Source organism: Protobothrops mucrosquamatus, unplaced genomic scaffold (assembly GCF_001527695.2).
Source record: "Protobothrops mucrosquamatus isolate PMUCROS unplaced genomic scaffold, P.Mucros_1.0 scaffold1519, whole genome shotgun sequence".
Classification (NCBI taxonomy): Eukaryota; Metazoa; Chordata; class Lepidosauria; order Squamata; family Viperidae; genus Protobothrops; species Protobothrops mucrosquamatus.
This window is the reverse complement of record NW_015387691.1, coordinates 381152-395847: the sequence shown is the minus strand read 5'-3', so window position 1 is coordinate 395847 and position 14696 is coordinate 381152. Positions and strand designations below refer to the sequence as shown.

The 14696-nt window shown below is 39.9% G+C and overlaps 2 protein-coding genes across 2 annotated transcripts in view; both read left to right on the top strand.

Annotated features, from left to right (window-relative positions):
* The window catches only part of NAA15 (N(alpha)-acetyltransferase 15, NatA auxiliary subunit), a 47288-nt gene extending 40987 nt beyond the window's left edge, over positions 1 to 6301 (top strand). The window contains exons 18-20 of the mRNA XM_015822294.2: positions 273 to 416; positions 3625 to 3722; positions 3931 to 6301. Coding sequence (XP_015677780.1) covers positions 273 to 416; positions 3625 to 3722; positions 3931 to 4131 — 443 coding nt within the window. The 3' untranslated portion in view covers positions 4132 to 6301. The remainder of the gene's footprint in view (positions 1 to 272; positions 417 to 3624; positions 3723 to 3930) is intronic.
* A 2342-nt stretch (positions 6302 to 8643) lies between these two features.
* On the top strand, positions 8644 to 13693 carry RAB33B (RAB33B, member RAS oncogene family). Its single transcript, XM_015822288.1, has 2 exons — positions 8644 to 8883; positions 12691 to 13693. The coding sequence occupies exons 1-2, from the start codon at positions 8644 to 8646 to the stop codon at positions 13129 to 13131; spliced, it is 681 nt and encodes a 226-aa protein (XP_015677774.1). The 3' UTR covers positions 13132 to 13693.
* Positions 13694 to 14696: the final 1003 nt, after the last annotated feature.

Below are 14696 nucleotides of genomic sequence, written 5' to 3'. Positions count from 1 at the left end.
TGACCTAGGGAGGATTTTATTTGGGGTTTATCTTTTAACAATTTGACAGAGACACAACTTTAAAATTTGATTTAATTCGGTTTTATCGGGGGGGAATGTATTTATGTTTTGTTTTAAATATGTTGTGCGCCGCCCTGAGTCCCGTTGGGAGAAGGGCGGCATATAAATTAAATTTATTATTTATTATTATTATTATTATAACGTAATAAATCTTAAAATATTAAAGCCTAATAGATTTTTCTGAAAGTAATTCTATGTTCTTAATACTGTAGTTTCTGAAAGTAAAGATCTACAAGAAACGGTCAGGACAGTGTTGAATCAAGAAATGAACCGACTTTTTGGGGCAACTAATCCAAAGAACGTCAATGAAACTTTCCTTAAACAGCACTATAATTCTCTACCACATAGATTGTCTGGTATGTACTTTACTCTGTATTTAAATTGGCTTTAGGATTTTTAGAATGATTTGCTGTCATCTGTTGGGTACCTTTAATCATTGTTCTTCCTAGTATTTGTCCAGTGTGGTTGCTTATTTTTGTACTGTGCTCATATAGTTTTGACAGCAGTGCTATCACTGCATAATTTGATGAGGGGTATTGCTTATCAGAAAGTTTGCTGCAGAGCCTGACACTAATTTTGGCCTGAAAAGGAGTGACTGGCCCAGGGTCAGCTGGCTTCCATGCCTGAGGGAGAACTTAAAGGAGTGGGTTTCTCCATTCCTAGTCCAGCAGCTTTGGGTACTTTTAAACAATATCATAATCATATTCTAATATTAATATTTTATTATTATAATAAAACATATACCATATGATTATCAATTTTGCATACTTCGGTAAGTATTTCTTTTGGGTGCAAATGAAGAATCACATGTTTAAATGCTGTCTCAAATTTAAACATGTTCTCTGCAAAGAAGTTACCCAGTGTTTGGTTCACATATCTGTTCTTAATATTAGAATTGAAATGTATTGATTCTTTGAAATCCTAAAAGACATATAGCCTAATAACTTGATTCAAAAACAGCAAAATTAAAGAACAGTTTTTAGAAATAGCCTGTCAAATGCTACAGCTTCATAGGTTTAGCAGAGAGTATTCTGAAATCAGAAATGTGAAATTTCAGTTGAAGTATTAAAATAATATTTCTGTTAAATCATTTCTGATCAACTTTTCTCATAGATAACTTTTCAAAGAGACTGTAAGAGAAAGTATAACTTTCCAAAGAGGCTGTAAGAAACCTCAAAATGAAGTTCAAAGTAGCAAAATTTGTGGCATGTTTGTAATTAGTGAAGATTAAAAATAACTATTACCAAAGAAATAGTGAGCAGCTATGCTTTGTTCTCCCAGCTATAAAGCGCTAATAATAATTTGGGAATTGTTTCAGTCAGGTTATAAATGATACTAATTTCTGTGTCAATTTACATTTCTGATAAAGTACAAGAGATTTTTTAAGTAGAGGCTTACATTGGCTTATACGATGATTTAAATTTACCACAAGAGAGACTCTTACTGCTGGGATAACTTTATTCTTTTCATCAAAGCAAAGAACTATTTTTGTATCCTTGCAAAAATCCGATTTTCCACGTGCCTTGAACCCTTTTCCAGATTTTGAGATAAGACAGTAGTAATAGTCAACATAGAAAGTCATGTATATACAAAGGGATGAGACGTTGATATGTTGCTGTGCTTGCCACGCTGTAAAGCACTTCCAACTGTCCAATGTGTTGCACATGCAACCTACCCTCAGTCATGTGACTGCAATATGAGTGCTTGGCAACCTGTTCACCCTTATGACAAGTTGCCCCATTTGCAATCACCATTTGCAAACTTCTCTGCCAGCCTCCCCAAAGTCAGTGAGGGGTTACAAGCTGCTGATGCCTGCCAAGAGGATTTCCTCTTACCTCTGAAAGAACTCTCCGCTGATCCGTATCTGCTTGAGTCTCCGTAGCTAAAAATCTAAGCAGGCACAGAGCTTAAAATCCTTCACTCCCTGCCTCTGGAGAGCTCTCCGTTGGTGGTGGTGGGGAACGGGGAGGGAGAGATAGAGCTCAGGTTCCACATAGGTCTGGATCCTGGCTACCAAAATTTAAGCTCTAAATCCCTTTATCAGAGATGAGGGAGAGGAGTCTGTGCATTCCTGGATCCTGGCTGCTCAAATCCAAATATAGGTAGTCCTCGACTTATGACCACAATTGAGCCCATTTAAGACATTTGTTAAAGTGGGTTTTGCCCCATTTTCCGACCTTTCTTGCCCCAATTGTTAAGTGAATCACTGCCCGTGTTAAATTAAGTGGTTAAGTGGTGGTTAAGTAAATCTGGCTTCCCCATTGACTTTGCTTGTCAGAAGGGGATCACATGACCCTGAACTATTGCAGCTGTCATAAATACGAGTCAGTTGCCAAGCATCTGAATTTTGATCACATGACTATGGGGATACTGTAATGGCTGTATGTGTGAAAAATGGGTGCATGTCACTTTTTCAGTGATGATGTAACTTCAAATGGTCATTAAATGAGCTGTCATAAGTCAAAGACTACCTGTAGCATGGGTCTTTTAAAAAAAGTTTCTACCTGCTTGTGCGAAGCTCTTCACAGAGGCGAGGAAAGTAGGCTGTGTGCATGCTTGGCCCTCCGCAGTCGAAATCCAAACATGCACAGATCCAGACAGCCCCACAGAGGCAGGGAGAGAAGGACTTTAAACTTTGTGTCCACCTGGATTTCAGCAACCACAACAGGGAGTGCTGGGATTGCAGTTGAATGAAGTGATGAGATAGGTGTCTTATATTATGACCACTTTGCTGCAGGACCAAGACTCTGGTCACAATTGTGGTCATTAAAGAAAGATTATTTATATTGCCCTCTTCTTTGGCTGTAAGAGCCCATAAAATGCATTAGGCATTTAATATTATAAATTTGTTTTAATTTTTTATTGATTTATTTATTCAATTTGTATAGACGCCCAACTCAAACAAGCAAATCTGGGCAGCAAACAGTCATAAAACAATTAAAAATAGTAATAGTATAGTACAAAATATATATGACAGCCAAGAAAAAAATAGTCTTTTATGTGTTTATTGTAAACTGTTGAGAGAATTCAGTACCCAAGAATAATATGACAGATATATTCTGATTTGTAATCTACAGAATGATATATGCATTATATGGAAAGGTGAGTATTGGGTTTTAACCCAAAGTACTTTCACTGAAGTTTGGTTGATTGGATATTTCTGCTGGCAAAAGGGAGAGCCAGTCCTAATCTATTTTTCCTGCACTCTAAAGCTCTAGAAGGTTGCAGGATCTCCTGGAAAAACATGGAGGTTGTAATTGAACAAACACTCTCTGCCTCAGCTCTAACAATGGGAGCTGCAATGAATTAAAGCCCTTCTATTCCCAGAAAAGGACATTGTTATCTATACCTAGGCCTTTATAAATAGAGGTGAAAGAAAAAATCAGTCAGCACTTCTTTTCTTGTGTATGATCAGGATTTGTAATTCCTTTGTTGATCTTAAACAGATTGGCTTTGTAGATTGATCTATGTGCTTAGAACTTGTAGTTGGTGAGGACATAAAAGTGAATGTTTTAATATTATCTAAATGTGTCTGTGGACAAGTATTTTTGTTTCTGCTTTTAGCTGCCAAAATGGTATACTATTTGGATTCTACAAGCCAGAAAAGAGCTATGGAACTGGCAACTTCACTTGATGAATCTCTAGCAAACAGAAATCTTCAGGTAAATTTGATATATTGTCTTCCTATCAGGCAGCCTTTTCAAATTTCAAACAAAATAGCCCGTGGAACTACTAACATTTAGCAATTTTCTAAGGAGCAAAATGTTTAAGCCTTACATATAACAATATGCACAAACATCTTAACAGAATTAGCAGTTATCTCAATTGTTGAAATACAGGATCTTTTAAAACACGTATTTTTTCTTTTAGACATGCATGGAGGTATTGGAAGCATTGAATGATGGTAGCCTAGGAGACTGTAAAGAAGCAATTGAAATGTACAGAGCAAATTGTCATAAGCTTTTCCCATATGCTTTGGCTTTTATGCCTCCTGGATATGAAGAAGATATGAAGATCACAGTTAATGGAGACATATCTGCAGAAACTGAAGAACTGGCCAATGAAATATGAACTTTAAAAGGAGTGGAATGATTTTGGACTGTATCTGGTGTATAATATTTTTGTCACGCACCTGCTGAATTGTTCTAACTTACAGAGAATGGAAGGAGAAAAAAAGTTGCCTTCAAAGTTTTACTTTTTTTTATCCTGCTGACGAAGTATATAATATAAAGTAATGTATGGCTGGAAATAGATGGCTCAATTAAAGAAAATTAAAGAAAAGCTAAGCACTGCTAAAATTGAAAAGTATCCCTTATCTACATACCCAGGTTTTTAAACTAATTTATATGGAATCTGAAGGCTTAACACCCCATTGGAGCAGGTGTGTGGCATAAATATTACTTTAAATTTGTCTTGTTGAGATAAGTATCTCAGACAGCAAAAATGCTGTTTTAGCACTGGATCCTTTTCACTGAGCACAAAAAGTTGTTGGGGCTTTAGCATCTGACTGATTTTGATACAGAGATGATTCTACCCTTTGAAAGTATGCAATGTGAATCACTATTTGCAAACAAACCTGCAACACATATTTAATGTTGTTGTAGAGACTGGGACTTAAAATATGAAGCAAAATAACGAAACATAAGGTGTTCAGTAAGCTTGTTGTGTCTCCGAAATTCACTGCACGTGATCAGTTTGGTGTTCTTGCACCACAGTTTTTAAATGAAGGAACTGGTTAGAATATATTTTTTTTAATTCAGTTTTGGAAAAAAAATTGATGTTTAGGAGATGAGAATGACAACATTGTTGGCTAATTTTTTTAAAAAACTGTAATGCAAGAACAAATGAATTATGCACTGTGATGTGGCACCAACTCATTAGAAAGACAGCATGTAGTTTTCACGTACAGTGAAAATATAAATGATATTCATTCAACTATGGATTGAAATTTTTAAGAGACGAACTCCTGACTCTGAATTTGACTGATTGAGAGACTAATTGTTTAAAACCTCAGCAGGCCTTGTTCACGTTATGCAGGAAAAAAAAGTGCTGCAGTTTAGATACCTCTGAAACTTTTCCACAGTGTCACAGGTTTGTAATACTTGAAGCCCTACATTTCTAAGAATATATTTCTTGCTCAGTTATTTCAGGCAAGCCCATGACTTTGTAACTTTTAAGGGGCCCAAGATTTTTTTTCAATAACAGACCAGCTTCTTATCCCTGCAGTTACAGATGTAATTTCCTTTGTCAAACATAAGGTACCAAATATAATGCAATAAAATGTTTTGAAAAAGAGTTGTGTGACTATAGAATTTGAAAACTGCTGTCAGGAGATGTAGTGCAAGTTCAATGTAACATACTATCATAAAAGATTTATATTAGTGTTGGTGAAATCCCACAATGCATAATGCGACAGTGTTTGGAGACACTACCCCCCCCCCCCTTGCTCTCCTTCAATAAAGCTAACCATAATGACTGCCATTGTGAACAGTAATTTGCAACTTGGCAATCATGGGTGCTCGAATTAGTAAATACCTCTGTGAAATATATCCCCACAAAGATAATGCTAATTTATATGAATTAACAAAGTTGCAATCAGAAATCTAAAGTACAGTGTAGGAAATGTTAAAAACAAATGCAAGTATGAAAAATCAAACAGCTAACACTTTGTGATTTTCATTGTTGTACATCTCTTTAGAGATATCATTACTCTTTCTGTGATAAGAACAATTTAAAAGATAAGTATTGACTGATCATTCATCGTCTAGAACCTTCATCTTTTGATATATGTGCATCTAAGAAAATTGTGTGGACCCTGTGGTTAATTGCTCCCTCATTTTCATGGGCCCAGTATATCTGACAAAATCTTTTCTGTGATTAGTCAAAAGATACTGTATTAACTATATTAATACAAAATGAGAGTCAAAGGGTAAAGCCTCTCAGTTCAAAAACCTTGGTAACTTTATTATTATGATTGATTATACAAATTTATTATTTACTGTTAATGCACAGTAACAAATACTGCCTGTAGCCATGAAACTACACTGCATTCTGCATTTTTTTTAGCTAAAAACCATCCTGACAAAGGATACGTTTTTACATGAGGGTTAATTTGAACCCTTTTTCTTCCTCCAATGATAGTTGATAATTTAAAATGATCAGATATCTCAAATTCTGTAGCAACTCTTTCCAAGCTGTCATTTCATTTATACTTACAATAAAGGGTATATTATAGCCCAGGCTTTTTATAGCCTACAATTTCATCAAGACAGTCAAATTTCCAGTAAGTTTAAAACAAATTTAATGTCTTAAATTTGTAAAAAGAAAAAAGGTCCCCAAGGATTCATAACATTTTTTATAAAACTATAGAAACTACAGAGTTACAAAAATATGCTGTTTCCTCCCATTTTGCAGAAATACTGAATATTTTACAATATTGTTATTTGAAATGAAGATTAGATTTAAAGTAATTTAAAATGAGATAATCATCTCATAATTATTTAATATTCCTGGGAAGCAGAGATAGAATTAAATTCAAGGTTATCTCATCAGATAAATAAGAAAAAATCCATTCTTGATAATGCTTGTATATTTAATCACCTTCAGAGAAATTAAACCCTAGTTTAAAGTTAACTTTTTTCACATGCGACTGATATGAATGTATGTATATAAAGTATACATGTAGTTGTGGAATGGTCTGGTGCTCAAATATAAAATCCTTTTCTAAGTTTTAGGTTCTTGCACTACAACTCTGATAAATACACATATTGTCATTGTGGCTATGTGCAAATCATAATGAAAAGATTAAGACTTTGGATTGTTACACTTCTAAGATTTGAATAATGAAAAAGCTGCCTGTGCATCCAGGTGGTATACCTATCCACTCTTACCATTGGATGGGTCATTTAAGCTGGATCAGAGTTGGTCACTACACCAATAAAGACCATTAGGAAATCCCTGTGAATTATGGTAAATTTGATATTCAGAGGAGTAACCCAAAAGGAAATGGCAAAGGATTATGTTGTTGCCAAGAAACAAGTCGCCAGGAATTAAGCTTAATTTAAAGGAAATCCATTTTTACTTAAAGATTTACTATTTTATGTTAAAATTACATATTATAATTGGAAGAAGGCATCTTGTTTTTGCTCTTTCTGCAATTAAACAAATGGAATGAGGAAAAATGCAAGGACTAATAATTATAGGAGGTGATTGCTGTCCTTGGTGACAAATTGCCAGAACTGTTCTATGCTCCATCACTGTTCTAGTGTTGGTGTGCAATAGGCTTTATATCACAGGCTAAATCTGTATAATACTTTTAGCAGTTACTAGTTTATGGATTAATACTGTGATGATGATATCTGTCAAAAAAAACTAAGGCAATATAAGCCGACAACTAATATCCGAGGCTAGATGTAACCACTAGGAAGCACTCCCTACTAAAAAGGCAGTTCCTCTCCAAGATCACCTAATCCAGTGTTTCTCAACCTTGACAATTTTAAGGCATGTGGACTTCAACTCCCAGAATTCCACAGCCAGCAATGCTGGCTGTGGAATTCTGGGAGTTGAAGTCCACATGCCTTAAAATTGTCAAGGTTGAGAAACACTGATTTCCTAATCCCAGCCCCCAAAGACCATTAAAGTCTCCCTCCAAATTTATTTCCTTACATCCATTTCTTGCTTCTCCAAATTTAGGCATTGCCCAAATTCAACGGTAGGCGCTTACTAAAGCAGGGGTAGTCAACCTTGGCTCTTTTATGACCGGCTCAGGAATTCTGGGAATTGAAGTCCACGAGTCATAAAAGAGCCAAGGTTGACTACCCCTGCTCTAAAGCAAAGAGTCCTGAATCCCAGGGCGGGAGCCCAGTACTGGGCCATGGCCCGTTTGGAACCGGGCGGCGAAAACGGCAGACGGGCACGCTTGTGCGCGCAGCTCTTATTTACGTGAGTGGCTGGGACGCGCGCCTCCCGCTGCTCACACGGAACCATTTCCTCTCCCCCCCCCCACGGAAAGGTTGGGGATCCCTGCTCTATCTAGCAGTGTTTCTCAACCTTGACAATTTTAAGGCATGTGGACTTCAACTCCCAGAATTCCACAGCCAGCAATGCTGGCTGTGGAATTCTGGGAGTTGAAGTCCACATGCCTTAAAATTGTCAAGGTTGAGAAACACTGATCTACAGCACCGGATAGGAGAAAAGGAGCTAAATCTCTCCAACCCGCATCTCACCACTAGGGATCGCCCCCCCCCCACACACAAGCGCTCCCGCCTTTCTAGCAAAGGACGTCTTCCCCTCCCCCCCGTCCTCCCCCTCTCGCGGTATCTTAAGGCTTGTCGCGGCCGTTTTTTCCTATAAGGGGGAAAGAAAGGGGCGCCTCTAGTGCCTTGGAGCGTCGTGGCTCGTCCCGCCCGGCTCTCGTCGTCCCGCCCCTGGGTGGCTGTGTGGATGCCGGTGGCGGTAATCGCGTCGGGCTGAGGAAAGCTTTCAGCCACGGGCCGACGTTTCTCTGGCCGCCCGCTTCCCCCCCCCCCTGTTGGGCGGGCCCGAGGGCCTCGCAGGGGGAGTCGGAGGAAGACGCCACATCCGATGGCGGCCGACGTGGAGGCGTCGCTGGAGCTGAGTCTGTCGGGCAGCTACGCGGGCCCCGGGTCCTGGCCGCCCGCCCGCTCCCGCATTTTCAAGATCATCGTGATCGGGGACTCCAACGTGGGCAAAACGTGCCTCACCTACCGCTTCTGCGCGGGGCGCTTTCCCGAGCGCACGGAAGCGACTATCGGGGTGGACTTCCGCGAGCGAGCCGTCGACATCGACGCCGAGAGAATCAAGGTGAGCAAAGGCTGCTGGGTCTCTCCTTTTTGCCTCGGCCGTCGGCAGGCTTCGCTTAGGGCGGATAAAACTTTAATAATAATAATAATAATAATAATAATAATAATAATAATAATAATAATAATAATAATAATAATAATAATAATAATATAATAGTAGTAGTAGTAGTAGTAATGATAAAGCTGGAAGGGACCTTGGAGGTCATCTAGTCCAACCCCCTGCTCAGGCAGGAAACCCTACACCATTTCGGACAAATGGCTGTCCAGTCTCTTCTTAAAAACTTCCAGTGTTGGTGCATTCACCACTTCTGGAGGCAGGTTGTTCCATTGGTTAATTGTTCTAACTGTCAGGAAGTTTCTCCTTAGTTCTAGGTTGCTTCTCTCTTTGGTTAGCTTCCACCCGTTGCTCCTTGTCCTGCCTTCAGGCACCTTGGAAAATAGCTTGGCTTCCTCTTCTTTGTGGCAGCCCCTGAGATACTGGAACACTGCTATCATGTCCTTCCTCATCCTTCTCTTCATTAAACTAGACCAGTGTTTCTCAACCTTGTCAATTTTAAGGCATGTGGACTTCAACTCCCAGAATTCCACAGCCAGCAATGCTGGCTGTGGAATTCTGGGAGTTGAAGTCCACATGCCTTAAAATTGTCAAGGTTGAGAAACACTGAACTAGACATACCCGATTCTAGCAGCCTTTCCTTATATGTTTTAGCCTCCAGTCCCCTAATCATTTTTGTTGCTCTTCTCTGTACTCTTTCTAGAGCCTCAGCATCTTTTTTACATCGTGGTGACCAAAACTGGATGCAGTATTCCAAGTGTGGCCTTACCAAGGCAGAACCACCCGTGCCATAGGTTCGCCACCACTGCTATAGCATTTCAGACAAATGGCCGTCCAGTCTTTTCTTAAAAACTTCCAGTGTTGGAGCATTCACAGCTTCTGGAGGCAGGTTGTTTAATTGTTCTAACTGTCAGAAAATTTCTCCTTAGTTCTAGGTTGCTTCTCTCTTTGGTTAGCTTCCACCCATTGCTCCTCGTCCTGCCTAAAGGCGCTTTGGAAAATAGCTTGACTCCCTCTTCTCTGTGGCAGCCCCTGAGATATTGGAACACTGCTATCATGTCCCCCCTCGTCCTTCTCTTGGGGGGAAAAAAAACTTGGGGCGGGAAAAGTTCCGGTGGGCCGGGAAACCCTCCGCTTGGCTCGCGGAACGAAGACCGTAAAGCTTGAGATGGGAGCCAGCAACCCTGCTGATAACCCTCATTCTGCTACTGTGTGTGAGGATGGCACAGGTTTATGACACGTGATAGAAGAGTAAAGGCAATTGGTTCTGCCTTGGTAAGGCCACAGTTGGAATACTGCATCCAGTTTTGGTCACCACGATGTAAAAAAGATGTTGAGACTCTAGAAAGAGTACAGAGAAGAGCAACAAAGATGATTAGGGGACTGGAGGCTAAAGCATATAAGGAAAGGCTGCTGGAATTGGGTATGTCTAGTTCAGTGTTTCTCAACCTTGTCAATTTTAAGGCATGTGGACTTCAACTCCCAGAATTCCACAGCCAGCATTGCTGGCTGTGGAATTCTGGGAGTTGAAGTCCACATGCCTTAAAAATGTCAAGGTTGAGAAACACTGGTCTAGTTTAATGAAGAGAAGGACGAGGGGGGACATGATAGCAGTGTTCCAGTATCTCAGGGGCTGCCACAAAGAAGAGGGAGTCAAGCTATTTTCCAAAGCGCCTGAAGGCAGGACAAGGAGCAAGGGGTGGAAGCTAACCAAAGAGAGAAGCAACCTAGAACTAAGGAGAAACTTCCTGACAGTGAGAACAATTAACCAGTGGAACAACCTGCTTCCAGAAGCGGTGAATGCTCCAACACTGGAAATTTTTAAGAAGAAACTGGACAGCCATTTGTCCAAAATGGTATAGGGTTTCCTGCCTGAGCAGGGGGTTGGACTAGATGACCTCCAAGGTCCCTTCCAACTTTATCATCATCATCATCATCATCATCATCATTATTATTATTATTATTATTATTATTATTATTATTATTATTATTGTGTCTCGCCCTTTTCCTTGACTTACGTTGTGATTTTTTCCAACAGAGACAAAACGATAAATTCTGTATTAGTTAGGAAGTGAAGATTGCCTAATGCAGTGGTTTTCGGCCTTTTTTCAATGATAGTGGCTTAAACGTGGGGCTCCTGTTCCATTGCCTACCACTGTATTTGCCCCAAGAATGCACAGCAACAGTGGGTTGAATTACTGGATAAAGGGGAATTTATAAGGACCTACAATCTTATAATAATAATAATAATAATAATAATAATAATAATTTAATTTATATACCGCCCTTCTCCCGAAGGACTCAGGGCGGTGCACAGCATATTAAAATAGGTACAAGTACAAAATACAAAAAATACAAAAAATATAAACCCCTATAAAACCAAATTAAAAGCCAAATATTAGAAGCTGTGTTTATATTAAAATTATTCTTAAAATCATCCCTAAATAAAATCCTCCCTAGGTCAGGCCCGCTTGCTGGAAAAGCCATGTCTTGAGGGCACGGCGGAAAGTAAGGAGATCCGGAATCATCCGGATCNTGGCAACCAGTGCAGCTCGCGCAGAAGCGGTGTTACATGGGAGCGACGAGTCCCTCCCAACACCGCCCGCGCGGCCGCATTCTGGACCAGTTGAAGTCTCCGGGTGCTCCTCAAAGGGAGCCCCATGTAGAGAGCATTACAGTAGTCCAGGCGGGAGGTGACGAGAGCTTGAGTGACTGTGCGCAAAGCGTCCCGGTCCTTTCTTGTCAAAAGACAACTTTTTGCAATTACAAATTCAATCAAAGGTATTAATAGATCAGCAATTTCCAATTTTTAAAATTTACTATTATGTATTATTTATTTTTATTTAATTTATATAGTTGCCCATCTCACATGCATGACCCTAAGTGGCTCATAAAATTTATATAATCTAACAACAATGGCCTTGTCAATTCCTGGTTAGATCACTGCAATGTGCTCTAATGGAGCTACCTTGAAAAGCAAAACTCTAGCTGGTCCAAAATACAGCAGATTATTTGTTGGCAGGAAGAAGTTGCAATTCTAATGTAAACCTAGCACTGCAGGCTCTGCACTGGCTATAAGTAGACTTCTGGGTACAATTCAGAATGCTAATTTAATCTGGCTTTGTATCCTGGTAGTTGCAGGAACACTTACTTCAATTAGATCCTACCCATTCAATGTCCCAAAGGTGCTTTTTTTACAAGGCAACTGGACTTTCTTGTTTTTCTTTAAAGATGTTTCGCTTCTCATTCAAGAAGCTTCTTCAGCTCTGACTGGATGGTGGGGAATGGCAGGATTTATACTCCTTGCAGACAGCCATTCCCCATCATCCAGTCAGCGCTGAAGAAGCTTCTTGAATGAGAAACGAAACGTCTTCAAAGAAAAACAAGAAAGTCCAGTTGTCTCGTGAAGAAAGCACCTTTGGGACATCCATGATCTGGATGACTGAGAATTTCCATAGACATTTACTCATTCAATGTATCTGCCTTAAGTTGGGATGCTGAAGTTTCCTTTGTCACAGATGCTCTGGACAGCCCCTTACCAAAATTCCAGACAATTCCATCATTCCCAACCTTTAGAAAAATATTAAAAACGTAAAACATTAATGTTAATTATATTGAAAATATGTTTGTATTTAGGCAGGTACTGTAAATATGCTATCATCAGTTGTCCATTTGAAGTTTGCATTGATTGATGTATATATGTATGTATTATGGTCTTTCTCTTATTCCTGTTTGTCCATTTCTCACCTCTAGATCCAGCTCTGGGATACAGCAGGACAGGAACGTTTTAGGAAGAGTATGGTGCAGCATTATTACAGGAATGTACATGCAGTTGTGTTTGTATATGATATGACAAATATTGCTAGCTTTCACAGTTTGCCACTGTGGATTGAAGAGTGCAAGCAACACTTGCTCACCAATGATATACCCCGGATTTTGGTTGGAAACAAATGCGATCTGAGGAATGCGATTCAGGTGCCTACAGATGTGGCTCAGAAATTTGCTGACACTTATGGTATGCCACTATTTGAAACTTCTGCCAAAAACCCAAATGACAATGATCATGTGGAAGCCATATTTATGACATTGGCTCATAAGCTAAAGAGCCACAAGCCACTCATGCTTAGTCAGTTACCAGATAATACAGTTCACTTGAAACCAGCATCAAAACCTACAATGACATGTTGGTGTTAATTTGCAGTATATTTGCATTCAGCATTGTATTATTCTCTTTGCCAGAGCTTTAAGAATGCAATGTTTTGATTTAATAAGAATTATCTTCTGCTAGGCACTTTATTCAGTTGTTTCATATGTAGAAGTTTAGTATGTGCACTTGGTAAGCTGCAGCATCTAAATCAGGGGTGTCAAACATCCGGAAGCCACGCCCACCCCATTGCAAAACCGTCCCGATACGTTGTGCGATGTCACATGACATCACGAGTTTGACATGTCTGATCTAAATGAATGACAAAGTTTAGGGAACTGTTTTTGTTTTTAGGGAATTTTTTAATCTGTACAAATAGATTGTTTTACAGAAAAAATGGTCTCTTCGTTTTTAGAGCTTTTCTCCAATACAGTGTGGATATTTAAAAATGTATTAAGTCAGATCTCTGCCTTTATTGTTCAGCTTAAGAATACTATCTTTCTATGGAGGTCCAAAAATCAGTTTAAAATTATAATCCTAATTATTTGGTACATAGTTTTATGAAAATACAATGGAAGAAAGGTTCAATATGAATAAAGTATTAGAAATCTTTCCCCTTCATTTCTTTCCATTTAAAATTTTAAGTTCATTAATTTTAAAAATAAATTATGTATACAGTGATTTTTTTCTATTTTAATTTATGATAGTATTGCTTGTATTGAACGTTTCGAACTTTTTCTGTTTTGTATATATACAGGAACAAGTGATGGTTATTCCCACTATAGTGTTCCATATAATTGTTACATTTTTCAAGATAAGAGGAAAAGAATGTGAATCACCTGCATATTATTGGAAATAATACTGAAAATTGTAGCTTATTTTCTTGTAAGATGGTTACATTACTCTAGTCTAGAGGTACAGCTAGTACCGTGTTTCCCCAAAAGTAAGACCCAGTCTTACTTTCTTTGAAATCAGGTAGGGCTTGTGCATGGGATGGAGATGCAACACGGCAGCAAAACGTAGCGGACCAAGTACCAGCGCATGCCCTTTCCGTGCCAGGCCAGCCCCAGGGTGGCCATGCTGGGCATCAGCGGGAAGGGTGCCAAGGTGGGGGGTGGCAAGGCCAAAAGGGTGGCAAGGCCAATGTTCCTCCGGCTGAAGCAGGGGGGCCTTTGCCCCGGGAAGGCCGCCTTCCTGGCCAGGCTGGACCCACCTGAGAGGTGAACGGGGAGACGGCAGCCCAGGACCAAAGTGGCAGGTCGAGCACCAGAGGCTCGGGGAGGGCTCTTGCCTTCTGCTTTGCAGCTCCATTGCAGTTCTCTGCTGCTGCGGAGCTGGAGACCTTGCCACACCACCACCCAGATGCCCTCGCTTGCCTCAGGAATTTCATGTCTTTATTTACCTGACTTCCAGTCCTGTCCCATTTCTCTTTCACACTTCTTTCCTCCCATAGACCGGTACGCTCCCACAGAGTGGGTCTCCTCAGGGTGCCGTCGGCCAAACAATGTCGGCTGGCGACCCCCAGGGGGAGGGCCTTCTCTGTGGGTGCCCCCACCCTCTGGAACGAACTACCCCCCGAGATCCGGATGATTCCGGATCTCCTTACTTTCCGCCG

Coding starts and splice junctions, on each gene's coding strand:
- RAB33B (XM_015822288.1), top strand. CDS start 8,644: ATGGCGGCCGACGTGGAGGCGTCGCTGGAGCTGAGTCTGTCGGGCAGC. Junction 8,884..12,690: donor TCGACGCCGAGAGAATCAAG/GTGAGCAAAGGC, acceptor TCTCACCTCTAG/ATCCAGCTCTGGGATACAGC.